The 27,248-nt window shown below is 50.7% G+C and overlaps 1 protein-coding gene across 2 annotated transcripts in view; it reads left to right on the top strand.

Annotated features, from left to right (window-relative positions):
• The window catches only part of KDM2B (lysine demethylase 2B), a 122,988-nt gene that overhangs the window by 20,895 nt on the left and 74,845 nt on the right, over nt 1-27,248 (top strand). For both annotated transcript variants that reach the window (XM_087423327.1, XM_004430007.3), the window contains exons 5-8: nt 8,796-8,974; nt 9,178-9,284; nt 19,571-19,664; nt 20,715-20,868. In XM_087423327.1, coding sequence (XP_087279453.1) covers nt 8,796-8,974; nt 9,178-9,284; nt 19,571-19,664; nt 20,715-20,868 — 534 coding nt within the window. The remainder of the gene's footprint in view (nt 1-8,795; nt 8,975-9,177; nt 9,285-19,570; nt 19,665-20,714; nt 20,869-27,248) is intronic.

Raw genomic sequence — 27,248 nt, 5'->3', positions numbered from 1 at the left:
TCTTTTTGTATGTGAGCTGCTGCCACAGCACAGCCACTGACAGACAAGTGGTGTAGGTCTGTGCCTAGGAACCAAACCCAGGCCGCCGAAGCAGAGCACGCTGAACTTAAGCACTGGGCCACCGGGGCTGGCCCTAGGAGGATTTATTAGAAGTAGATTTGGACTGTGGTTTTTATTTTTTTTATTGAGGTCACAATGGTTTATAACATTGTGAAATTTCAGGTGTACATTATTATTTATCAGTATTCTGTGTAGACTGCATCGTGCTCATCACCAATAGTCTAATTTTTCTCTCTCACCACATATATGTGCCCCTTTACCCCTTTCGCCCACCCCTCCCACCCCTTCCCCTCTGGTAACTACTAATCTGTTCTCTTTGTCCATGTGTTTGTCTGTCTTCTACATATGAGTGAAATCATGTGGTGTTTGTCTTTCTCTGCCTGGCGTATTTCACTTAACACAATACCCTCAAGGTCCATCCATGTTGTTGCAAATGGGATGGACAATTTTGTCTTTTTTTATGGCTGAGTAGTATTCCATTGCATGTATATACACCACATCTTCTTTATCCATTCATCAGTTGATGGGCACTTGGGCTGCTTCCCTGTCTTGGCTATTGTGAATAATGCTGCAATGAACATAGAGGGTGCATAAGTCTCTTTGAATTGTTGATTTCAAGTTCTTTGGATAAATACTCAGTAGTGGGATAGCTAGATTGTATGGTATTTCTATTTTTAATTTTTTGAAAAATCTCCATACTGTTTTCCATGGTGGCTGCACCAGTTTGCATTCCCACCAGCAGTATATGAGGGTGCCCTTTTTTCCACATCTTCTCCAACATTTGTTATTTTTTATCTTGGTAATTATAGCTATTCTGATAGGTGTAAGGTGATATCTCATTGTAGTTTTGATTTGCATTTCCTTAATAATTAGTGATGCTGAACATCCTTTCGTGTGCTTGTTGGCCATTGGTATATCTTCTTTGGAAAAAGGTCTCTTCATATCCTCTGCCTATTTTTTGACTGGGTTGTTTGTTTTTTTGTTGTTGAGTTGTATGAGTTCTTTATATACTCTGGAGATTAACCCCTTGTCAGATATATGATTTGCAAATGTTTTCTCCCAGTTGGTGGGTTGTCTTTTCATTTTGTTATGGTTCCTTTGCCTTGCAGAAGCTCTTTAGTCTGATGTAGTCTCATTTGTTTATTTTGTCTTTTGTTTCCCGTGCCTGAGTAGATATGGTATTCAAAAAGATGCTGCTATGACCGATGTCAAAGAGTGTATTGCCTATATTTTCTTCTAGGAGTTTTATGGTTTCAGGTCTTATCTTCAAGTCTTTAATCCATTTGGAGTTAATTTTTGTGTATGGTGAAAGATAATGGTCTATTTTCATTCTTTTGCGTGTGGCTGTCCAGTTTTCCCAGCACCACTTATTGAAGAGACTTTCCTTTCTCCATTGTATGTTCTTTGCTCCTTTGTCGAAGATTAGGTGTCTATAGATGTGTGGTTTTATTTCTGGGCTTTCAGTTCTGTTCCATTGATCTGTGTGTCTGTTTTTGTGCCAGTTTTGATTACTGTAGCTTTGTAGTGTATTTTCAAGTCAGGGATGGTGATGCCTCCCGCTTTGTTCTTTTTTCTCAGGATTACCTTCACTATTTGGGGTCTTTTGTTGTTTCACATAAATTTTAGTATTCTTTGTTCTATTTCTGTGAAGAATGTCACTGGGATTCTGATTGGGATTGCATTGAATTTGTAGATTGCTTTAGGTAATATGGACATTTTAACTATGTTTATTCTTCTAATTCATGTGCATGGAATATCTTTCCATTTGTTTATGTCGTCATCGATTTCTTTCAATAATGACTTATAGTTTTCAGTGTATAAGTCTTTCACCTCCTTGGTTAAATTTATTCCTAGATATTTTATTCTTTTTGTTGCGATTGTAAATGGGATTGTCTTCTTGAGTTCTCTTTCTGCTAGTTCATTATTAGAGTGTAGAAATGCAACTGATTTTTGTAAGTTGATTTTGTACCCTGCAACTTTGCTGTAGTTGTTGGAGTTGTTGATTTCTAATAGTTTTCTGATGGATTCTTTAGAGTTTTCTCTATATAGAAACATGTCATCTGCAAACAGCAAGAGTTTCACTTCTTCCTTTCCAATTTGGATACCTTTTATTTCTTTTTCTTGCCTAATTCCTCTAGCAAAAACCTCCAGTACTGTGTTGAATAAGAGTGGTGAGAGTGGGCACCTTTGTCTTGTTTCTGTTCTCAGAGGGATGGCTTTCAGTTTTTCACCATTGCGTATGATGTTGGCTGTGGGTTTGTCGTATATGGCCTTTATTATTTTGAGATTTAGGCTGTTATTTTTTTAAAAATCTTTTCATTATAGTCGTCTTTGATTTGGGTTGTATATAAGTTGGCATTAAACATAAATACCACCTTTACAGAAAACACTGAAGTAATGATCTATCATTTTGGGATCATCAAAATTGTACAGTTATTGTGCATTAGTTTTATTGTGCAAGTTGGGGAATCAGATTGGTGAGTCAGAATTGTTCTGAAAGAGAAGGAGCTTATCGAGTCTTGTTGTTTGAGATGGGCAGGATGGGAAGCTATGGCTGTGTACAGATCTTTAACTTCTCTGCAGCAAGATGCCGTGACACCTTTGGTGCCGTTAATTAAAGACCTTTCATTTGCCTCCAGCATTAACTGTTTGAATATTTAAAAAAATTTTTAGTTAAAAAATTTTTTTCACAACTTTTTTTTGAGGTAGGTGGTCTTATCTCTATGTTGCAGATGAGGACACTAGGGTACCTTACCTAAAAGTCTTATGCTGTGAAGACTGGAACCTGAAACATCTGAGTCCTTTGACCTGTTTTTTGAGGGGAGTGTTTGTGAAATGTGTTATATATGCCAAGGAGTTTAAAGAAAAATTATAACATGAACACCTGCCACCCAGGTTAGGATGCATTGAAATTCCTTAGAAGCTCTGGTGTGACCTTCCCTGCCCCAAAGGTGACCCTTGTATTTGTTTCCTGGGGCTGCCATAACAAAGTACCGTAAACTGAGTGGCTTAAAACTACAGAAATGTATTCTCTTGTAGTTTTGGAGGTCAGTGGGGCTGGCCGGGTGGTGCAAGCAGTTAAGTGTGTGCACTCCGCTGCGGCAGCCCAGGGTTCGCCAGTTCGGATCCCGGGCGTGCACCGACGCACTGCTTGGCAAGCCATGCTGTGGCGGCATCCCATATAAAGTGGAGGAAGATGGGCACGGATGTTAGCCCAGGGCCAGACTTCCTCGGCAAAAAAAACAGGAGGATTGGCAGATGTTAGCACAGGGCTGATCTCCTCATAAAAGAAAGAAACAAAAAAAACGAAAACCTAGCTTTGGAGGTCAGAAGTCCATAATCGAGGTGTTGGCAGCATTGGTTCCTTCTGGAGGCTCTGAGGGAGAATCCTTCCATGCCTCCTCCAGCTTTTGGTAAACCCAGGCATTCCTTGGCTAGTAGACACATCACTTCAATCTCTGCCTCGGTCTGCACATGACCTTCTTATAAGGACACTAGTCATTGGATTTAGGGCCCACCCTCAGTCCAGCATGATCTCATCTCAAGATCCTTACCTTAATTACCTCTGCAAAGACCCTTTTTCCAAATGAGGTCCTATTCATAGGTTCTGGATAGATATATCTTTTGTGGGGGCCACCCATACTTCCATTCCACTACAGTCCTGAATTGTGTTTATCATTTCCTGGCCTTTCTTTAGCGTTTCCCACCTGTACCTGCATCCTAATCCCTGAGTTAACTTGTGAAGAACTGAGCCCAAGGACACTCCTGGCTGGGGGAAGGAAGGGCATTGTGGCCAGTTTGCGAAGGCTCCCTGGAGAGAGACGGGCTGAAAGAGTCTGTGGCCCAAGTTCCTGAGTCGTGAGGAGGGGAGAGACTCCCACGTAAGAAACAGTTAGGTAGGGGCCAGCCTGGTGGCGTAGTGGTTAAGTTCGCACACTCCACTTTGGTGGCCTGGGCTTTGTGGGTCCGAATCTGGGGCGCGGACCTACACACCGCTCATCAAGCCATGCTGTGGCGGTGTCCCAGATACAAAGTAGAGGAAGATTGGCACAGATGTTGGCTCAGGGCCAGTCTTCATCACCAAAATAAAATAAAATAAAATAAAATAAAAAAACGGGTAAAAAGAAGAGAGAGAGACAGATCAGAACAAATGAAGTTCTTTTTCCAGCAGAGTGGAGGTAGTATATGAGATTTAAAATAATATCTTCCATTGCTTTTGAAAATAAATAATTTATTGTGGTGAAATTCACATAACACAAAATTAACCATTTTAAAGTGAACAATTCAGTGGCATTTAGGACGTTCACAATGTTGTGCAGCTGTCACTTCTGCTAGTTCACAAGGTTGTACAACCATCGCCTCAATCTAGTTCCAGAACATTTTCATCACCCCAAAAGGAAACTCGTACTCATTGGTGGTCACTCCCATTTCCCCTCCCCCAGTGCCTGGCCACCACTCACCTACTTTTTGTCTCTACAGATTTACCTACTCTGGACATTTCCTATAAATGGCATCATGCAATATGTGACCATTTGTATCTGGCTCTTTCACTGAGCATAATGTTTTTGAGGTTCGTCCATGTTGTAGCAGGTGTACTTATTCCTTTTTATGGCTGAATAATTTACATTTCTTTTTGTGTTTTTTTAAGCTGATGGAAGACTTTTGAAAGGGAAAAATATTTTTAGAAAAACCAACTTGGGGCCGGCCCCGTGGCTTAGTGGTTAAGTGCACGCGCTCCGCTGCTGGCGGCCCGGGTTCGGATCCCGGGCGCGCACCGACGCACCGCTTCTCCGGCCATGCTGAGGCCGCGTCCCACGTACAGCAACTAGAAAGTTGTGCAACCATGACACACAACTATCTACTGGGGCTTTGGGGAAAAAAAAGGAGGAGGACTGGCAATAGATGTTAGCTCAGAGCCGGTCTTCCTCAGCAAAAAGAGGGGGATTAGCAGGGATGTTAGCTCAGGGCTGATCTTCCTCACAAAAAACAAAAAAAGAAAAACCAACTTTCTTGGTCATTTAGTGCTTGAGTTTTTTTTTTTTTTATAACAGCTTTATTGAGATATAATTCACATACCATACAATTCACCCATTTAAAGTATACAGTTCAGTGTTTTTTTGTCTGTTCACAGAGTTGTGCAACCATCATCACCACAGTCAGTTTTTGAACATTTTTATCACCATCCATAAAAACCCCACACCCACTAGCCGTCCTGATTAAGTTTTAGGATCTTAAGCAGTCAGTCCATTGGACTGGCTGGCAGAGATTTAACTGGCTCTGACTTCCCACCTCTTCCCTTTCTCCACCTGTAATTATAGATGAAATTGGCTGATTAGGTAACACTACCTCCCCACAGGCACTTCTTGGAAGTGTTTTATGTGCATTATCTCATCTAAGATTCAGGACAGCCCCATTGGCTAGCTACCATTTTTGTCCCCATGTGACGGATGGGGAAACTGATACTCAGAGAAGCTAAGAGGCCCGAGGCCCAGCTGAGGTTTGAACCCACTAAGTCTTAGCTTAACCACCGCATTGGGCTGACAGGGGCAGCTGAGCCCCGGGCCTTCCATGCTAACTTGCATGAGTCTCCGGGACCGTGATTTTCCGTGTCCCATCTCCTACCTGCCCAGCAGGGGGCTTCGCAGACGTGCCCTTAAGCAAGGTCAGGGAGGAGAGGCAGGGGGAGGTAGGAGGCTGGCCAGAGAGGAGGGAGGGCTCGGGGGCCTGTTCTTCTCCCACCTCCCTTATTCTAACAGCAGGTTCTCTGCCAAGTGGGCTTTCCAGAAAAGCTGAGCTCACCTGTTCCAGGAGCCCTGGTAAGGAAGGAGCCAGCGCTGCCGAGAACACGGCCAGAATTTCCAGCAAAGTTCAGGGATGCCCCCTGGTGGATCTGCACTCCTGACGCAAAAACAAAGCTGTTCTCCAAGGCTTCCCAGGATGCATGGGGTTCAGATCCAGCCACTGAAGGCTAGGATTGTTTTTCAACCTTAGCATGTGATCAAGATTCAGTATTGCACAGGGCAGGGGTTGTGGGGTAGGTGAGGGGATAAGAACTTGGGCTCCGGCATTAGAATGAATTGGCTTCAAATCCCAGCTCTACCGCTCACTAACTGGGCATTCTGGGGCGAGTTAACTAGTTGTCCAAGCCTCAGTTTCTCATCCATCAAATGGGTATAATGTAACTGAAGTTCTACCTCACAGAACTGTCAACACAATTAACTTAAGATGATGTGTGTAGAGAGCTTGCCTGTGCTGAAGTGCTCGGTAAGTGTTAACTATTCTAATTGGTAGAAAGAGTGTGTGCTGGGGGACCCGAGCCAATTGTATCACCTCTAAACCTTGGTTTCCTCATTTGTAAGGTGGGGACAGTCCCACCTAGCTTCTGGGGTGATTGTGAAAATTAGATATTGAACCCAAAAGATAGTAACACCCAAGTTCTTCTGTGTGCTTAGGGGATTACTTTTATTACTCAGTTTCTACTATATGAAAGGCACTGTGGATTTATTCAACCAATATTGACCACGGGCCTGTTATGGGTTCTGTTAACGGGGCAGGCTCTGCACACAGAGCTGGATATGTAGCAGCAAACCAGATGGGAATATTACTCATATCAGTGTGTAAGTTCCATGAGGGTTTTGTCTAGTCCAAGGGTCCCCAGACTTTCTCTGTGGAGATCCAGAGAGTAGATTTTTCAGGTTTTGCCGGCCATTCAGTCTCTGTCGGCTACTCAGCTCGGCCCTCGTAGCCTGGAAGCAGCCAGAGATGCTTGTGAACTGATGAGTATGGCTGTGTGCTAATAAAACTACATCGGGACCAGAAATTTGAATTTCACGTAATTTTCACATCACAAAATCTTCTTCTTCTTTTGACTTCTTTTTTCCCCCCTCTACCACTTAAAAATGTAAAAACCATCCTTAGCTCGCATATAGGGCATATAAAGCCATGTAAAAATGGGTGGTGGGCTGGATTTGGCCCTCGGGCTGTCATTTGCTCACTGCTCTTCATTTACTCTTCGTTTTTGGGTAGCTTTGAACAAGGCGATCACCTGCTTCCTATTCTTTTCTTTGTTTTTTATTTTCTGGTTTACACATTTCTAAGTCTCCATGGACCGTGTATTTGTCACTGAGCTAATGAGGAATTGAGATCCTTTCTTACCAGATGGTGGATGTCTCGTTCCAGTCATGATGCTTATTTTGAGTCCTAACAGACAGGAGGTGCCAGCTTTCCTCATAAATCACCATGAATTTGGCAATCTGCTTTGTGTCTGTGTTCTCCCCTTTCAGAGCATTGCCACTTAACTTTGGTTGTTCCTTCCGCCTTGGCTGGAGTTCTGGAGCCATTATTATTCCCATTTTACAGATGAGGAAGCAGAGTCCCCTAAAGGGTCATGATTTCCTTGAGGGTTTAGTCAGTGGTGGCCCCAGGGTTGGCACCGGAGATTCCTGTCTCCTGGTCCAGAGCTGGTTCCCTGCTCTCTGGGAAGCCATGAGAGGCATGCAGCCTGCTGCTGAGATGAAAGTCTGGACTTTCCTAAGGAGGACCCCTCAGTCTGGTTCAGCAGGCATGTGTATGAGAAGTCGTATGTCACATGCTATACAGGACAGCCAACATTCATCTTTTATTTGTTCCACAAATGTTTACTGAGCTCCCACTATGTGCCAGGCTTTGTTCCAGATACTTGGGATGGAGTATTGAGCAAGACAGAGGAGACTCCTGCTCTCACAACTACTACAGATTAGTAGGGAAGAAAGACAGCAAAGTAGACAAAGAAACATGATATTCAGGAATTGCAATTAGTGCTAGGGAATAACGGGGGGACCCATTCATTTATGTACCAGACACTGTGCGAGTACTTCTGTAGTACTTCATCTGGTTTAATCCTCACAACTAACCTATCAGAAGAGATGGCAAAGGGGCCGACCCCGTGGTGTAGTGATTAAGTTTGGCACGCTCTGGTTTGGCGGCCTTGGTTGGCAGGTTTGGAACCCTAGGCACAGACTTACGTCATTCATCAGCCATGCTGTGGCAGCGACCCACATACAAAATAGAGGAAGATTGGCACAGGTGTTAGGTCAGAGCTAATCTTCCTCAAGCAAAAAAAAAAAAAAAACGAGGAAGATTGGCAGCAGATGTTAGCTCAGGAAGAATCTTCCTCAGCAAAAAAAAAAAAAAAAAAGAAGAGATGGCAAGATGAAGACACGGAGGTTCAGAGAAGTCAAGTAACTTTCCTGGCCTCACAGACTACAGAGGAAGACTACTAAACAGTTAATGATCTACAGAGATAAGTACTATCCTGGTGCTGTGAATAAACAGAAAGGGCTTGAGTGCCGTGCTAAGGGATCCTTCGGTAGGCAATGAGGAGCTATTGAAGGTTTTAAGCAGAGAGAGGAGTGTCCATGTCAGGTCTCTGTTTTAGAAAGCTCACTTTGGCAGCAGTGTGGAGGATGGGTAGGAGCGGGTAGTCTGGAGACCCCTCAGGAAGCTCTTGAGGTCATCTGGCAGAGCAGTAATGGTGGACCGGACTAGAGTGGAGGCCGTGGTGGTGTAGGGAAGCAGATGGATTGGAGAGAGACTCAGTAAGGAAAACCAACAGGATGAGGTAATTGAGCAGACATGGCATAGGGGTGAGGTGTACGGGGAACCTTGGAGGAGGAGGTTTTGTTTGAGAGAGGCTCCCAAGTAGGATCTGGACCCCGAGACTGCAGGAGCCACCAGCGTGTGCATTCTGCCCCCAGGTAGCCGGCGGCTGGTGGACGTGATGGACGTGAACACCCAGAAGGGCACAGAGATGAGCATGTCCCAGTTTGTGCGGTACTATGAGACGCCCGAGGCTCAGCGGGACAAGCTGTACAATGTCATCAGCCTTGAGTTCAGCCACACCAAGCTGGAGCACTTGGTCAAGCGTCCGACTGTGGTAGGCCCCTGGCCGCAGTCCCCTCCCCTGACACCTTCCACCTCCTCTCCTTGCCCTGCCCCTCTTGCTGCTTCACAGGTGCAAGGCCAGCCGGTGCCAGCCCTGGGGGAGGGCGGGAGGGATGTTGAGAGCAGGAGGAAGGGGTTGGGTTGGTGATAAGGGCAGCCGGAGACAGGAAGCGCTGATGGTGGTCTGGCTTTCAGGTAGACCTGGTGGACTGGGTGGACAACATGTGGCCCCAGCACTTGAAGGAGAAGCAGACAGAAGCCACGAATGCCATCGCAGAGATGAAGTACCCGAAAGTGAAGAAGTAAGACTGCTTGGCTGGTGGCGGGAACTGGGAGGGGTGACTCCCAGCCTTGGGGGGACTGGAAGGGGGTTCCTGGCTGTCCACGAAGCCTTGAGTGTCACTTTGCAGCCAGTCCCCTTCAGATCTGAAGGAGTGGGCCCAGCCCTGCAGGGGTGCTGCTGGCACGTGAAGGGCGGGGGTTCTTGGTGTGGGCAGGTTGGTATCTTGCTTCACTGGAATGCAGAGGCTCTGCATTCTGCTCTGGGGCTGGAATCTTCATCCACATGGTCCTTTGACCTCCCTGCCAGCTCTCTCTGGGGGGTTGTGATCTGAAGAGGAGGAAGAGTAATGGGAACCTACCTGTGCACGCGTGTGTGTGTGTGCACTTGTCAACATTTGTCTACTCCCTCTAAATGACAGCATGTCCTGGGTGTGGCCGTTTTCAGTGGGACCCACCCACCATGCACACTTTGCTTTTGCTGAGGGATAGGGAGGGGTCTGGTGTTCTTTTGGTTCTTGCTTTTGAGACCTGGGGGGCCTCTGTTCCAGAAGAACCTTTACCCAAGAAAGCCCAGGGGCCGCTTACTCACCAGATGTTCCTTAGACGGTGCCCTTTAAGCGGGAGGTTGGTGCTGGGCTGGGAAGGTGGCCACATCTAATTGCAGGGACGTCACTATATGCGATGTGACCAGCAAGTCCTGAGACAGATTGTTTAACACGGGCAGAGGCACCTACGAGTCCATGTTTAGGACTTGAGGGACGACGGCCCATGGGAGGAGGAAGTCACCTTGGGGCCCCTCCCATCTCAGGCCCTCTGTTTCTATCTCCAAAACGGGAAGACAACACCGGCTGTCCCGGACAGAATTGTTGCTCTTGGCTTCCTAGAAGAATTGGCTTTGGCGGCTAGGAATCCATTAGCGTCTCTCTGCTCCGCCCTGCTGCCAGGAGTGCCCCCAGGAGCTTAAAGGCTGTGAACTTTTCATTCACACAGCTCTTCATTCAGTGCATATTGAATGCAGACTCCGTGCCAGGCTTTGTGAGGGAGGCCAGCTCGCTGGCCCTGGGCTTCTCAAGATTTTGCTTTCAAGCTCTCTCTCTTTAATTACTTCTCAGGCATTTTTCCTCCCCTCGGAGCTGCAGCTGTGTGCACCCTTTCGATCAGGGCTGCATCAAAGCAAAAACTGGGCTCCAGGTGGGGTGGGCAGAATTATGTTCCATTCTGATTCAATCGCAGCAAAATGTATGGAGCCCCTGGGACACGGAAGTAAAAAGACAAGACTAAAAGCCCCTACCCTCTGGAGAACGTGCCACGTAACACAGGGATAAGGGACAGCTCTCATCCAGGCAGAGGGAGACAGGTTCCCAGGAGGGGAACAGAGAGGAGGAATCCTTTTTGGCTGGTGGCATTGGGAAGTCCTCTCGGAGGGAATGTTGGACCTGGGTTTTAAAAGACAGAGGAGGTGGGAGGGCGGTTGGGAGGGACGGAGGTAGGGAATTGCAAAGGGCCTCGAAGGAATCAAGGGTAGACCTCGAGGAAAGAGTGTGGCACTAGGAGATTAGTTTTAGACAGATCATAGCTCTCATTGATTGATTGAGTCATTCATTCATTCAGTTTCTGTATTGAACGTCTGATGGTGCTGGGAATACAGCGAGGAGAAAACCAGATGAGCCCTCATGGAGCTCACAGTCCATCTGGGCAACAGACATTAATCCAATAATCAAAGAAAAATGGAAATTTGCAGCTGTGATGAGGCCACAAGGCAGGGACCCACAGCGCTATGGGGGCATGTAGCAGGGGATTCACCTGGTCAGGGAGGGCAGGGCAGGGCAGGCGTCCGAGCTGGGGTCTCAAGGGGAGAGGGGTTACTTAGGTGAAGAGGCCTGGGAAGAGCTTTCCTGGCTGTTGCAGAGAGCCTGGGATGGCAGGGATGGGCGGAGAGAGGGAGGCAGGAGGTCCTGGGGCAGCAAGGCCAATGGGGCTGGAGCAGAGCGAGGGGGAGGGGCAGGGGCAGGCTGATGCACCGTGGTGAGGGGTCTCTATTTCTTCTAAGAGCAGTCGGACACCTCTCTGAGATTTTAAGCTGAGAGGGATGTGTTCAGATTTGTATTCTGCAAGTTCTGCTGTTATGTGGATTGAAGGAGGTGGGAGTAGAGAGATATGAAGAGGAACACTGCATCCTCTAGAAGAGGGCGAACAGTGGGGCGGGGGAGGAGAGCAGAGGACAAATTGGACGTGTATCGAGGCAGGTAGAACAGACAGCATTGGGTGACATAGATTTCAATTAATTTATGTCTACCTTGCCTCCCTGAGATAGTCAGTATACTCTTCACTTTATTGAAAGATTCCTCTAAATAGTGAGCTCTGTTAATACATGGAGAATCCTATCTAATTACCAAAAAAAGGCTCACACACAGTTTTCTAGGACCACATGTCTTCGACATATTGGTTGGATTGTGTGGCAAATAGATTTACAAACCCCGTCAGTGGCCGTGGGAATTTGTTAGAGGATTTGAACCTTATTAGGAAGGAAACTGTCACCTTGAGAATAGTCCATTTGTTCAGTTGAAAAGAATGCTGATTTCAGTTCATAAGCAAGGTAAAAATCCCACAATGATGAAGTCCTCTGGGACTGTAGAATGGTTCCGTGGAATTTAATTAAAATGACACTGTTTCTAGAAATCACAGAGCTTCCATGCTGGAGGCGCCTGGAGAGTGGAGACAGCTGACAGGCTACCTGAACCGAGAGTTTGCAGGAGGGAAGAGAAAAGTGTTATAAACCCTTCCACCTTCTCCCGGCTGCAGGATTTATATTGTTCCATCATGGTGAGCGGATTAGGAATTTTAATGGGTTTTGGTTGAGATACTTAATATAAGAGGTGGTGACAGTTGTCAAGGGGGTAGTTGCAACTTTGTGGGAGACAAAAGATTTGTAAGGAGGATATTAGTGTGTTAGTTATCTGGTGCTGCATTTACTGAGTGCCTGTTAAGTGCAAGACACTGTTCTAGTAGTTGGTAGACTGCAGTGAATAAAGCAAAGTCTTCTCTCATGGAGCTTATATTCTGGTGGGGAGAAGAGACAGACAAGCAAAGAAGTGAATAATATAATTTAGGAGGTGATGAGTGTCATGAAGAAACATAAAGCAGGATTACGGGAAAAGGGGATGACAGGGTGGGCTGAATGTATATCTGCTGTATAGTGCATTTCTGCCATTGCCTTCCCCACCATCGCCACCTGCAGAAATATTTTGGCTGTACAGAATTACTTGTCTTGGAAAACTCCTCATAATCATATAAACAGTAACAATTATTTGGGAGTATCTCTGTATCAGTTGTTTATTGCTGCATAACAGATTACTCTAAAACTTCACAATTAAAAAAATAAATCTTAGCAGGTTAAAACAAGCCTTACCTCATAGTTTCTGTAGGTGAGGAATCTGGGAGTGGCTTAGCTGGGTGGTTCTGGCTCAGAGTCTCTCATGAGCTTGTGTCAAGTCTTAGGCTTGGGCTGCATTCATCTGAAGGCTCGACTGGGGCTGGAGGACCCACATCCAAGATGGCACACTCAACATGGCTGTTGGCAGGAGGCCTCAGTTCCTCATTACATGGGCCCCTCCACTGGGCTGCTCGACATGGCAGGTGGTTTAAGAGAGAGCAAGCCCTCCACTGGGCTGCTCGACATGGCAAGTGGTTTAAGAGAGAACAAGGAGGAAGCCACAGTGCCTTTTATGACCTAATTTTGGAAGTCACATACTGTTTACTTTTGCCATATTCTATTAATTATAAGTGAGCCACTGAGTCTAGCCCACACTCAAGGGGAGGGGAATTGAGCTCTGCCTCTGGAAGAAGGGGAGTCTTAAAGACTTTGTGGGCATGTTTTCAAGCCTCCACAATCTCCTAGGTCTATGGCACACCCTTTTCACTTAGGACCATTGGGTCTTATAATGCATTCCAGAAGGAAATTAGCAAGTCTTTTCCCTCCTCACCTGCTCCTATAGCACACAGGACTTGCAGACATGAGGTTTGCAGCTTAATGGAGATATGCTGTGGACTGACAAGCAGTGAAAGAGCTCAAAAGCCCGGCAAAAAGGGGACCCCACATAAAGCATATGTTTTGCCCCCCCAAAAATTGAGAGTTGATTGCATTTTTCTCTCTGTGTACTTCCTGGGGGTGGTGGGGAAAATTTGGGGGTGCGAATCTGAAACACAGAGGATGAAAACAGGCACTGGGATGAGCATGTTTCAGGGGCTGCCTCTGCCACTCTGTGATGGCCATGGCAAGTCTTTCGTCTCTTAGAGATTCAGTTTTCCCTTCTACAAAGTGGGGATACTGTCACCCCTGCCCTGCCTCCCTCCCATGCTGTGGGGAAGATGGAGCCTCTAGTGGATGTGAAATGTGGATGGGCAAGATGTTTGTCCACGTAGACTGGAGTAGACACACAGGGGCCCCGGATGCCATTGGAATCCTGGCATCCTCTGCTTTTCAATCTACCTTCCCTCTCATTTGCACAGGACTTTTATCTCTGCAACCCACATTCACCTTTTAAGTCTCATCAACCATGTTTGCTGACATCATAAATGGTCATCCCAGTGTCATATATCAGACAGGGAAACTGACCTGGAGAGGCTGCCAGTGTCACACAGGGAGGAAGCTGTGGGCCGTGCACCAGGCCCCAAGCCTCTGGATTCCTGGCTTTTCTTCTCTACCTCTCTACCTTTCAAAGAGGAACAAAGAAAGCCAGCCTTTTCTGTGCTGCCATGTATGGACCCAGGTGCTGTGTCAGACATTTAGCATACATATCTCAGTACAGCAAGCAGTTACTACTCTTATTTTAAAGACCAAGAAACTGAAGTTCATAGTGCTTCCATGCAGGTAATGGGTGTAGCAGCTGATTGTAAGACAGAAGGGGCTGGTGTGGCCTGTGGATAACTGGAGAGGCAGGCCTTCAAGAATTCTTTTTTTTTTTCTTTTTTTAAAACACTGCTGGCCAAACCAAGCACATCTAGGGCCTGGTTTGACCCATGAGGGTCACCAGTTTGAGGCCCTTGACTAGTTCAACAAATGAGAATGCTGAGTTCCAGAAGGGGGAAGATTTAGTGCAATGTCACCCAGCTGATTAGAATAATGATAGGGGTGTTGCTGGGGGCTATGCTTACGTGGATGAATCTGATGTCGTCCCTGCCATCAAGGAGCTGAGGCATTTGTGACTAAAAAAACTAAGAATAATTCTCTCATGTGGACAGCCTGGTCCAGCTGTCAGGGTCTTCCCCTCCCTTAACTCATTTACCTCCACCTCTGTTTGGTGTGTGTTAAAGGCCTTGCTCAGGGATGCTCAATGACTGGTGCTCAAATCCAAATGGGGGATATTTCTTGTAATTATTTTTTCTTTTAAGTAGGCAAGACATACATATGGTGAACAACTCAACCAGGTCCAAAGAGCTCACAGTCTGACCTCATGGCAGGCCAGTGGGGAGGTACTAATGGGTGTGCCATCCATAAATGACTCCAGGAAGCAACACCCTGGCCCACGGCATTGACCACCTTGAAATGGCTTCAATGTTTGCTTCCCTAAAATGGGGATTCTGGGGTTATTTTAAGGGTGAAGTGATATCATGCATGTAAACAGATGTTATTATTAGCACTTGATAATTGGAACCAATTAATTAATATTAGCAGGTAGCCCCAGTGGATGGGGTTTGGTCAAAGAATGGAGAAGCTTGATTTCTGCCCCTGCAGAGGCTATACCACTGTCTCCTGCCCCCTGTGGTTTGGGGGAAGGGTGTGGGGACAGGATGGGAGGAGGGCGGTGGCCCTGGTGAGCATGCCCTGGAGGGTGGGACTTCTGATTTGAGCTGGACCAGCTCCTTCAGCCGGAAGTCAGTGGTTGAGGTTTGGCTGTAACCTGCAGACTCTGCTTCTTGAGAGTGTTGGGATTCGCAGGTAGACCTGGGAGAAGGGCTGAGAAACTCCGGGACAGACTGTTTGGGTAAGCACCACCACGGACCAGGGTAGTGACCAGGTGAGTCACTACCTCTGAGTCTCTGCTTTCTCATCTGCAAAAGGGGGACAATCCTGGGAATGATCGCATAGGGTTGTTGGGAAAATTGGATTAAATGATCCAAGTATCATAGTACTGGGTACTGTCTTAACATGTATTTATCTCAGTGATTCCCCCAATAATTCTATGTTGTAGGGTTACATAGCTACTAAGGGGGCAGGTAAGGGAAGGGGCAGCAAAAGAGCATCTTAGAAGGCAGAGTTGAACTTTAGTTCACCTCCCTGCCGTTAGGACAAGGAAATGGCTCAGAGAGGTGGATAAGCTGTCCAAGGTCACACAGCTAGTCTGTCTTAGGGCCAGAGCTGCATCCCTGGTCTCTGGGCTGCCATACCCTGGGTCTGACATCCCTCCAACCCCTAGCACTGGTCCTTTCCCTAGCCGGGCTCAGATGGGCACATTTAAGGAAGGTGGCTTTGCTGGGTCGTCACCTCCAGCAGCAGGACGGCGGCGTCCACGCTGCCTGAAAACGGGGGTGTGGGGGTCCCCGCGCGCCTGCCGGTAGAACGGGGGTTGGGAGGACTACCCTCGTGCCCCCACCCAGCCGGGGCGAGGGGGCGGCCGAGGGCGGCGGCGGCGTCCCCCGGCGCGGGCCAGGCGCGCTTCCCTGTCGCGCCGCGGCCTCCCTCCGCCTCCCTGGCGGCCGCCGCGCCGCGCCGGTGTTCAGTTTCAGCGCGGGGATGAGCGCAGGCTGCGCCCGGCTCCCCGAGGAAGGAAGGAAGCGAGCGAGGGCTCCGCTGTCCTCGGCCGGGGCCTGGCAGCGCGGTGGAGGGGGCTCGGCTCGGGTCGCCGGGGCCGGGCGCGCGTCGAGCCTCCGCCGCCGAGAGGGACGCCCGGGAGCCGCGCCGCCGCCGCCGCCGCCGCCGAGGGTAACCGCGGGCGCGCCGGGCGGGGCTGGGCGGGCGTCCCTGCGCTGCGCCCCGCGGGGCCGGGGCTGCCCTCGAGCCCCGTCTCCTTCGGCGCGCGCCGGGGCGGGGTGGGGTCGCCTCCCGCCCGCGGGCTGCACGGCCGGCGTCGCGGAGCAGCTCTTTGTGTCTCCCGGGGCTGCGTGTAAGTGTGCAGTGTGTGTACGCGCCTCCAGCCGCGTCCCCCTGTGCCAGCTTTCCAGGTACCCCGCCAGACCTTTGCCCGAGGGGACGCCACCTGGGTTGCCGCGGGAGTTTCGCTAAGTTGGAGGGAAAAGGGCGGGGTGCGGCCGCCCCGCCTCCCCAGACCCCAGGTAGCGCCCCAAAGTTGATGTTGCAGGTGCAGCGCCCCCTCCTACCACGCTCCTCCCCTGCCGGCCCGGGCCTCGGGAGGCGGGAACCCCCAAAGGCTTAGCTCGGGGGCTCCCGATTTTCAGCCCCCAACTTGCAGGGTGCTCTCCTACACGGAAGCCACCCAGGCCGTGGGTGGGGGGTGTCGAGGGGCGCGGCTTTCCGGGCAGGGGGCCGCCGAGGCGGAAGCCAGGGTGGCTGGCCGGCCGCGGGGAGCGCTGAGCGGCCGTGGCACCGAGCCGGGGTGCCCATGTGACTGCGGTGTGCTTTGGAAGAGGAAGCTGTAGAGGTCAGTGCAAAGGCGTCACGCCAGAGCAAGCGAGAGCAGGAGTGAAGGGGGAGACCCGGAATGAGCGTGGGGCGGGCGGGAGGGAGGGCGGGGGTGGCGGCTGCAGGGGCCCGGACAAAGCCGCCCTGTCACAGCCACCCTGGCCGCCCTAACGCATGCAATTGCCCGGCGGGAGGGGTGGCCAGGCCTGGCGGCCAGGAAATGAGGGACGTGGGAGGTGGGGCCTCTCCAGGAGGGGCGGGTCTGGAAGTGGCACCCCCCAGCTCCTAGGGGCCTCAGAGGATGCTGGAGGATGACTGGGAGGGCAGATCAGACACCAGCCCAACTTGGAGAACTTTCCCTGCACAGGCAGCCGCAGCTCGCGGGGATTCCGTTTTCCATACGTGCTGGGGAGATTGGGTCTGGGGCAGGAGGTTGGGGGGCCGCTGACCGGTTTGGCCAGGCAGGCCCGGGGCTTGCAGCCCAAGAGCCAAGCTTCTCTCCTTTCCTCTCACTGGGCACCTGAGCGGGTATCCAGCTGCAGATTGAAGGAAGCACATCTCCTAGCTCCACGCCACAAACACTTAAATTGTTTTCCCTAGACTGTGTTCTGCTGAGGCCTGGAGGGGGTGGAAACCAAGGTTAGATTAAAAAAAGAAAAGAAAAAAGAGGAGCCTGAAGAGGTGGTTTTAGGAAAATGAGGACTAATATTTTGAAGTGGTGCTTGGAGAGAAGAGGCCGGTGTGGTCTGTGGGGGTGGGGTAGGTAGGGCTCCAGCCCCCCCCCCCCCCCCCCCCCCCCGTTCCTTGGAGAGAAGAGGTTCACCCAGGCCTTCAGAGTGGGGACCGGGCTGGGGCTGGGCCAGCTGGGGGAGGCGGGAGAGTATGGAGCCGGCGCCCGAGCTGGGACTTTAACCACCCCAGCGCCAGCACCGCAGCCCGCGCCTGTCTTCGTGACAGGGCTGCGTCCTGTGCTGTCAACTACTCCCCTTCGATGGGGTTGCTAGGCAGCGGGGCTCTGATGTGCGGGCAGGCCTTCTGATTTGTCAGCCTCCTGCAGACACATGGTTAAGGCTCCTTCCAGCCTATCCGGAGGAGGGACGCGGGGCACGCCGCCTGCATACTGCCGAGCCCCGGGTCCACCTGAATGTGAGGTGCAAAAGGCAGCCAGAGGGAGGGGGCACCTGGAGCCCTCCAGCCTCCTAACCAGCTCAGCCCCACGCCCCCCATTCTCTCTTCTCGGGCTTGCTGCTGGCTCCTCCCTGCGGGTTCCGCCCCACTCCTCTCCCCTTCCCCAAACCATGGAAAAGCAAAGTGCAGCGGGGAAAAGAGGTTAGTGGGGTAAGCATGTGTGTGCGGGCCTCCGGAGATGCCAAGGTGTATGGGCAGGAGCAGTGGGGACGCTGCCCCATCCGTGCCACTGGTGGCTCTTGTGGGAAGGGGTGGGTGGGAGGGAGGGGGCCCTGGCACCACTGTCTGCCAGGCCTAGACTTGGAAGCCTGCTCTGTCCCCTCCTCCTCCTTAAGCTCTGCCCACCCCTAGGAGGGCAGCATGTCCAGGGAGGAGACTGGTGAGTTCCTGCAAGGGAGGGTGGGTTATCTGGCTGTTGCTAGAGCTCAGAAGGGGGGCTGCTGGCGGGTTCCTTCTTCTCCTGAATGCACTCCCTCCGTCCAAGCCTCTAAGGGCCAGGCTCTCCCTCCCTCTCTCCTTCCCTCCCTCTCTGCCTGTCCACCACCCCACCCCAGGGTCTTCTCTGAATCCTTTTACTTTTTATTTTAGCAGCTTTACTGATATAATTCACATACTATTTGTCCATTTAAAGTGTAGACTTCAGTGGCTTTTAGTATGTTTACAGAGTTGTGCAACCACAATCAATTTTGGAACATTTTCATCACCCCAAAATGAAACGCTGTACCTATTAGCAGTCACTCCTCATTTCCTCCCAACCCCCCCAGCCCCTGGCCGCCACTAATCTATTCTCTGTCTCTATAGATCTGCCTACTCTGGACATGTCATATAAATGGAATCATGCACCATGTGGTCTTTTGTTACTGGGACCCCTGTACTTTTAGCTGCATGGCTTACTTCGAAGTCACTTGCCATTTGTCTTGCCATTCAGCTTTTCTGTGCGGTGCTCCATGAAGAGTGACCCATCCTTAAGGGCAGGGGTGTTATGTACTTCTCTAAGTGCCGGGCCTACTCTGGGCTGAACCACTGGTTGGCTCTCAGGAAATGATTGTTGAATGAATAAGGAGATGAATGGGGACTGGTAATTGGCAAGCTATGCAGGTGGTTTACAACTGAATTCCAGGGGGCCCAGATGCTATAAAGGGGGCTGGCAGCTTGGGAGAATGACAGGTATCTGAGCTGCGAAGGAGCAGAGAGGAAGCCTCTTACTTGGGCAGGAGTGGGGGTGGGGCAAGAGTAGAAACCGAACCAAGTGGCCTGTGGGTTGCCGGCTCTCTCTCGGGAACCTGAAAACAAAAATGCCTCCCCCAGCCTTGGGGTCAGGTGGCCAAAGCCTGAGATTTGTCACTTGATCACAGGGGCTTCCCCCATGGGGAACTCCGATTAGATTTGGGTTTAAAAAAGAAAAGAAAAGAAAAGAAAATTCCCCAGTGTCAGCGTTTATAAAAGGGCAGCAGGTCAAGCATCTCTGAAGCTGTTTGCTCACCTCCTGTGATTCAGGCATTGAATTGTTTTTTCTGCTTCCCCGCTTCTGTGCTACAGGTACTGTCTGATGAGCGTGAAAGGTTGTTTCACTGACTTCCACATTGATTTTGGAGGCACTTCTGTGTGGTACCATGTTTTCCGGGGTGGGAAGGTGAGCAAGTTGAGTCTATTTAACTCTCTGTACATCTTTGGCTGTTTGGACATAGAGGGTCTCACTCACCTTTCCCCTTCCTTCTGCCCCCCTCCTCCAGCCAGCCTCTGCCCTGTGAGTACTTTTAGGGCCACTCGGTCCCCCTGGGGCCACCTCCTCACTCTCTGTCTTCTTCTGGAGGGAAAGATCAGGGTCAACTCTTTTGTATCACATCTGGTCATCTGTCACACCTGCTCACTCAGTTGAATGTTCCAAGTACCTTAGGCCAGATTAGAACTCCAGATTTGGCTCCTAAGAACCTCCAGCATCACCTCACGCCCCCATAGTTTCAGCTCCAGCACCGAGACCTTTTAACTTAAAAGTCTGGTTGCCAGCACCACCTGCCTCCAAGAACATTTTACCTTAGGGACAGCCTTCACCCAGAGAAAGGAGGCGGGGCATGCATTCAGGATGCTCCTGCTGTGTTTGCTTCTGTGTGCACATCTATGTGGGGACAGAGAGGTCCCTGCACGGATGTAGGTGCTCCTTGACAACATGTGTGTGCCACCCTGCTCGTCTGGGTCGGCGTGTGCGTTTGTTTTAAGGGAACATGTTGAAAGAAATTCTGGGTAGGAAGTCATCCCGCTTGGTTCCAGATGTTTTTTCTCCTTCTCCAGAGTGAGCACAAGCTGGGTTTATTTATTGGGCCATTTTATCATACAACTTAGGAAATTCCCCTTCCTCTCCTTCCCCCACCTCCCCGACAAGCCTGTGGCTCAGGAGAAAGAATGTTCCACCCGGTTCAGGAAGTCTTCCCCCACTGGTGTTTCAGCTGGAATGGAGAGTCCCTAAAGGCGGGCAAGGGGGCATCCCAGAAGGGTGGCACAGCCCTCTCTGCCTCCCCAGAGACCATTTGGGCCTGGTCGGGGAGGGGGTCCCTGGGAATGAATCCTCTCCTACTCTTCCCCCTCCCAGGCAGGTGGGGCTGTCTCCTTGGGTTGTGGTAGAGCCAGGGTGAAATCAGAGACCTTGGCCTGAATCTTCAGCTAATTGCCTCCTTTTCCTCCCAAGATCTTTTGGCTGATTCCTCCAACTCTGCACAATTTGGCACTGTACGAGGAGTGGGTGCTGTCAGGCAAACAGAGCGATATCTTCCTGGGAGACCGCGTGGAGCGATGCCAAAGAATTGAGCTGAAACAGGGCTACACGTTCTTCATCCCTTCCGGTAGGTTCTGGCAAGGCTGGCACTGGGCTCTTGCTCGGCCACCAACTCTCCCAGCATTCGGAGTAGTCTCCTGTGTCCCTGTGGCCTCAGCCAGGGTTTTAGGCCAAGTGACGGGGGTTTCTCTGGGCCTCCTGGCCATTGGCAGTCCCTGAGAGGAGCAGGCCTCAGGTTGCGGGGAGAAACAGCCCATTCTCCTCTCCAGTGGCACCTGTATCTCCCTGCTGTGGATGAGAGTTCTGTCCCTGGGAGAAAGCCGAGGGCTGTCCCTCAGGGGAAGTTTGAACGCCTTCCCCAGGACTTCCTGCAGAGATTTCTGTGTGAGAGGATGACTGACGCTGGTCCTGTGGGGAGGGAGGGTACATCTACCCTGAGGACCCTGGGAGGCAGGCCCTGGGGAAGGGCAGACCCCAGGGGGTGAGGTTTTACAGGAGTGCTCCAAAGCCTGGGTAGGGGGGAATGTGTTGTCGGAGAAGGACCCAGAGTGGCAGCCTCCTTCCTGCAGAACAAGGTGAAAAGTCATTGGGATCCATGTCAGTTCCTGCACTTGGAAAAAAAATTAACTCTACAGTGACAGCAGAGGGCAGTAATTAAGAGCACTGGCCTGGAGCCAGACTACACAGCCTTAGTTTGAATTCCGGCTCTGTTGCTTTCAATCTTTGACTTCACAGACATGACTCAACCTCTCTGTGCCTCAGTGTTCTCATCTGTAAAATGGGAGTAAGACTTCCCAGGTGGTTGTGAGGACTGAGTGAGCTAAGACCTACTTGCCTACAGCTCTTCAGAGATGGACTGAGGGCTTTTGGCCAGTTGCAGGCTGAGTCACTAGTGGATGTGGCAGGTGACCTAGGAATCAGGGAGTGTGGTCTTAGGCTGCATTAGTGCTAAAATTAATGCATTTTACCCAGGAAGAAGGAGGTGGCACTCCCACTGTTTAGAGTGAGGGGGTCAGGCCACATGTAGGAGGTTGTGTTCCTCTTGGTCATTGAACTTTGGAGGGGAAGTCGACCTGGACAGATGGCAGGGTGGCCGGGGGCGGGGGGGCCGGTCTGGATATCGTACCAGGTGAGATGAGTTTGAAGGAGGAATTGGGTTGTTTTACCCAAGGAAGTGAAGGTGTATGGTAATGGCAGTGAGCTGGGTGAAAGATTATTTCCTGGAAGAAAAGATATAGCCAAGTAGTATTGGAATGACTTGCTCTGCTAGGTAGTGAGTTCCCCACCACATGAGGTATACAAGTAGAGGCCAGATATGGGTGTGTCAAGGAGTCTGCAGAGTATTTGCCACCGGAGTCTGCAGAGTATTTGCCACCGAGTGGAAGGTTGGACCTTAGGATAGGCATATCCTTTGAGGCCACTAAGATCCACTGGATGGAGAAGCTGGTTACACTGAGGTTTCTGAGAGCTGGTCTAGAAGCTGGACGTCAAGCACTAGTGTGTGGAGTCAAGTGAAGGGGGGTGGTTGTGGTAGCAGTTCCCACCATGGGGCTGGGGCCTGCATGCCTGGGCTCTTCTAGAAGTTTGGGCAGAAGGTGGAGACTTCACTATTTGGGAAATCTGGGATTTGGAGGTGGCGGGGTTTAGTGAGGGTGACTTTGTCACCATAGCCCCAGGTCTTCCTTGGGCCTGTTTGGCTTGGGGAAGGTAGGGACCCCTGCTTTGGACACGAAGGGATTGTAGTTGGTGGGCAGCGTTGGTGGTGTACACCCCAGCAATGTGGCATGGAGAATCGGAAGGGAGGTGAATTCTTCTGAAGTGTGTTCAAGCCACTCTGCAGGTGTCGGGGGTTGGCCCTGGTGGACTCATAGGAACTCTGGAGTGCTCTCAGCCTTGCTGCTGACTCTCTGTGTGACCTCGGGCTGGTCTCTTCCCCTCTCTGCGCCTCAACTATCCCGTCTCTGCCATGGGAGTGGGTGGGGCTGAACTCTGGGACCCTCAAGATCCCTTCCAACCCTGTCTCCTGAGCGCAGGCCTCCTAACCATCCTGGGAGGATAGGCCTTCTTCTCTCAGGACCTTATGCAGAACTGGGAGGTGGCCCACTGCTTTCCCCAATCTGGAATGGGAGGGGTGTTAATTTTGGTGACTTAAGGAAGTTGGAAAACGTCTCAAGAACCAGCATCTAAGCCACAGCAGGGGTGTGACTGTCGAAGGCAGGCAGAGGAGATGTGGATTTGAACTACAACAAACAGGAGTTGAGTTAGACCACAGCAAAGGCTTCTGGCTCTAAGGGTCATGAGTGAGACACCAGGATATTTTTCTGGATTTTTGGAAAGTGAGAAAGGGACAGTTGGAATTTGTCATCTTCTCAGAGACAGGGGGGACATGTGGTTCCCAGGCAGTGCTTTCAGGGACCAATGAAATAAAAAAAAAGTTAGAAGCTGATACAGGGGTATTAATTTGTAGCTTTGCTAAAGATGGGCATTAATTTAAAAACAACCCAACATCTGCTATTGCTGATGTTTCACGCGAGGAAGACTATTATGACACTAAAAATGTTGGAAGTACGTAATTCCAGAATAAAGGACAGTACTTTAAATTTGATGGATTTAAGTTTATGAAAATCTATACCATCTTCATTTTTCTCATTTTGTTGCCAACCAGTGAAAACTAAAGGACTGGAGTTTTGGAGTCCCTGAACTAGATGGGCATCGTGGGTCCTCCCGGGGCCTGGGGATTCTTGCCAGCATCCACACCCTCTGAGCCATGGACAGACACACACCTGAGATTTGTGGTGCTTGGGGTGTGTGCATGTGAGTTTTTCTGTATCGAAGTGGAGAATCTAATTCTGGCATTTCCCGCCTCTGACGTGGGTTTTTATCCTCACAGTGTGACATTAGACATGTGTCCCCCTACCGCACGCTGGCCTGAAGTCTCCTCATCACCTCTGTGAAAGCTCATGGATGCTGATGGGATGGGAAGATTTTAAATGTCACAATATCTTTGTGAGACACTGTTTAATTTTTTCTTCGTGTGTCTGGGTGAAGGGGTTGGGTGCTGGCTGTGTTTCAGGGGTGCTGGTTCTTTAGGCCTCGTTCCTGGGTAGTCCAGGAAAGCTGCCTGGAAGAGGAAGACTGTTGAAGGAGAGTGAGGAGTGGGATGACCTGGAGAAAGGGGCTTGGGTTTGTCCTGCTGAGCTGGCCAGCCCTTGATGAGGCCGAAGAGGTAGGAATACAGTGGCCTCCCCAGACTACACAGAGTCAGGACCAGGAGTGGCTGGGGAGTCACCAAGATTCAGCCTGATTATTGGGAGTGAGGAAAGCTGGAGTTGGAATGCATCCCCAAGGAATAAGAAGTCAGACGAACCCACTGACATCTTTTTCCTTTACCTGACCTATGGCCAAAGCCCTGACCACATTCATAGGCCAGGCCTCCCTCTCTGGCTTCACCAGCCCAGGGAAGCTGCAGTTAATGGTAATAATAACTCATGTTACTGAGCAACGAACATTTTATGTGCATTGCTTACCTTCTCTGTAAGCATATGAGGAAACACTTATCCCCCCTACTCCTCCCCTTTTTTTTTTAATAAAGAAAGTTCCTGAAGCTCAGAGAGGTGAACAAACTAGCCCAAGGTCACACAGTTAATAAGTAACAGGGCAGGGTGAGAACCCAGGTGTGTCTAGTTTCAGTGCCCACCTGGTTCCCCGTTAACCTGGGAGTCAGCAGACTTGGGGTCTGGTCCCCCTTCTCGGCCATGTGACTTTGGGAGAATTATTTGCTCATTTAATAAACTTTCTTAAGAGCCCACTTGGCACTGTGGGAGGCACTGGGGAGGATGTCAGACAGATTCCCTCCGTGCTGAGGGCATGTCCAGCCACGTAGCAACCAGGATGGTGGAGCCCAGTATAGGGACCTGGGAAGGACCCTGGGGTCAGTGGCTTGGGCTGGTCTGAAAGAATTTCCCATCCTTGCCTTGTAATAAGAACCACCCAAGACACCAAAATTCATGGTAGCCCCAGGTATTTCTTAGACTTGGGCAAGTCTGAGAAACAGTAACCGATAGCTACTTAAGAGTGTAATGTGACTTTGGCCTCAGATGATCCATCTGTAAAATGGGTACAGAGCAGGCAAAGGGTGGCAGTAAAGCAGGTTGGACATGAGGCAGAGGGTGGTGGGGCTGTGGGATACCAGACAATTGCTGCTCAGCTCCAACCAGTCAGGGCCAGGTGGGAATGGGGCCTGCTGGGCGCATCTTCTCATTTTTCTACGGAAGGAAGCAATTGAGATTGTCTTGTGAAAGTTCCCCGTTCTTGTAACACAGGTGCGTCAAACTCGACATGCCCCAGGGTCCGATGCAGCCCATGGCCTGCCAGTTTGAACCCCTGGTACCAGCTACCAGTCTTCTAGAGAGGAGAGGCCATCCTTGCTTCATCTTGGGCACTGCAGTGCCCAGCCCTGGTGCCTGGCCCAGCGCTTCCTTCACGAGTTCATCAGTGCTCGAGAAGGAAGCAGGACATGAGCCTCTGTGAGGCACCCCGGCTTCTGTGACCTCTGGGTTTACACCTGCAGCAACCACAAAGATGGACAGATGTGGAGGGGGGCCCTTGGATTCCGAAGCCTGAGCGTCTGGGTTGGGGGCGAGATTCCATGTGCCTCCACTGTCCTTCTCGGCCCCCCTGGTCCCAGGGAACACCCATCAGTAGGTTTTGTGGGTCACTTGCTTTCCATCCGCGACTGGATCTGTCCCTTGTCGCTTGGCCTGAATAGCCTCTGTTAACTGCCTTCATGTTGTCGGTGACTCTGGTCTGGAAGCAGCCTCCCCAGCCCGGTCACCAGCCCAGGGGCACCTGCTCTCTCGTGCTTCCTGGGGTGTGGTGAATGAGACGCCATCGGGAGGGTGGGCAAGGATGGGCTTACGAACGCTGTTGTTTCCACTCCCTGGTTCATCCTGAGGGAAGCGTTTAACAGAGCAGATGAGAGGGGGCCTGGGAGGAGGGATTTGGCAGCAACTCTAATCAGAGGAGGCTGCCTGATCCACCTGCGAGGCCCTGGCTTGGGGAGGAAAGGGGAGTGGGTAGAAGCTTCTAGAACCTCTTGAGTGTCTGGGAATACAAATTCCCTGCCCCCCTACGTGCAACAGCACCTCTCTTCTGTTTCCCTCTTTGCTCACACATCAGGGTAACAGATGTAAGTCAGGTGTGTCTGTGTTTCCACCTGATAGGGGAGAAGGGAGAGACCAGGGCTGATAAATGTGGGTTCACATGGGCCCCATTCCTTCCAGAGCCCTCGAATATCAGTGGCAGTTGCTTACATGGATTGAGTTCTTGCTCACCAAGGCCCCCACAAGGGAGGCAGTGGTCTCCCTCATTTCACACGGGCAGAGGGAGGCCAGGAGAGGGGGCAGAAGTGCCCCATAGCACATGGTGGGTCGGGGCTGGGGACAGTCTCGAACCCAGGCTCCCGGACTCGGGCTTTCTGTGGGGTGGTGGCTGGGCACACGAGGAGCATAGGAACAGGACTCAGGGATCCTTGCTCCTGTTCAGGCTTCACCCCACCATGTGCATCCGCCTGAACCCGGCAGTCCTAGGTCTAGTCTTGGGCAATGTTGCTTCAATAATGCTGATGGTGGTAACAACAACAATAATAATAGCGTAGCTCTGCTTGGTAAAAATTAAAAATGTACAGCTGAGAAAAGCAGCTGGTGCACAGCTAGGGTGGAGAGGCTGAAGCAGATGTGCAAACCGAGACTTTAAAGGCGGCAGCCATATGCATCCTGGGTGAAGGTGGTGGGGAGGGTGCCCAGGTAACTTGACAAGGACACACCTGCCCAGCAGAGCGGCTGCCTCTGATGTGCCCGAGCCAGAGATGTGGGGAGCTAACAGCAGAGCCAGGTTACATAAAGCCTTGGTGCTGGTGCACTTGGCTGGCGGTTTCCTGCCCTCCCCCCGAGGACCGCCAGCTCTGTTCCACCCACTGCCCCCAGCAAGGGAGGGCCAGCCACCCAGAGTGTCAGCACAGGTGCCAGCAGTGACCTCACAGCCTCCGAGCTCTCTTCCCAGGTGGCAGCCGTGGCCACGGTGGCTGCCCGTGACTCAGGGCTGGCGTGTTTCAGCTCACCAGAGGACAGAAGCTGGAACCACTCGGGCTCAGCAGGGGGGCCTCTGGAATTGTCCTTTGAGCAAATGAATTAGGCACAGGGGCAGGAGAAGAGGGTCAGGAGAAGAGGCGCGGTGGCCCCTGAGCTCGGGATCTCGGGTTGCCCTGTCTGTCCCCTTCCCTTCTGCTGATCCTGTCTTTCACCGTGAATCTCTCTGCCTCTGTCTGTCCTGTCTTTGCCTCCATCTCTCTTGTTTCTCTCTCTGTTTCTCTTTTTGCCTCCCATACGTGTTTGCAGGCCTGTCTCCTGGGACTCGCAGGCCTGTGCTAAGCCTCTGATGCAATGGCCG

The sequence above is a fragment of the Ceratotherium simum genome, chromosome 35 (assembly GCF_057802395.1).
Source record: "Ceratotherium simum simum isolate JZ-2026a chromosome 35, ASM5780239v1, whole genome shotgun sequence".
Lineage (NCBI taxonomy): Eukaryota > Metazoa > Chordata > Mammalia > Perissodactyla > Rhinocerotidae > Ceratotherium > Ceratotherium simum.
Note: the sequence above shows the minus strand (reverse complement) of the source record. Positions and strands in the feature narration are given on the sequence as shown.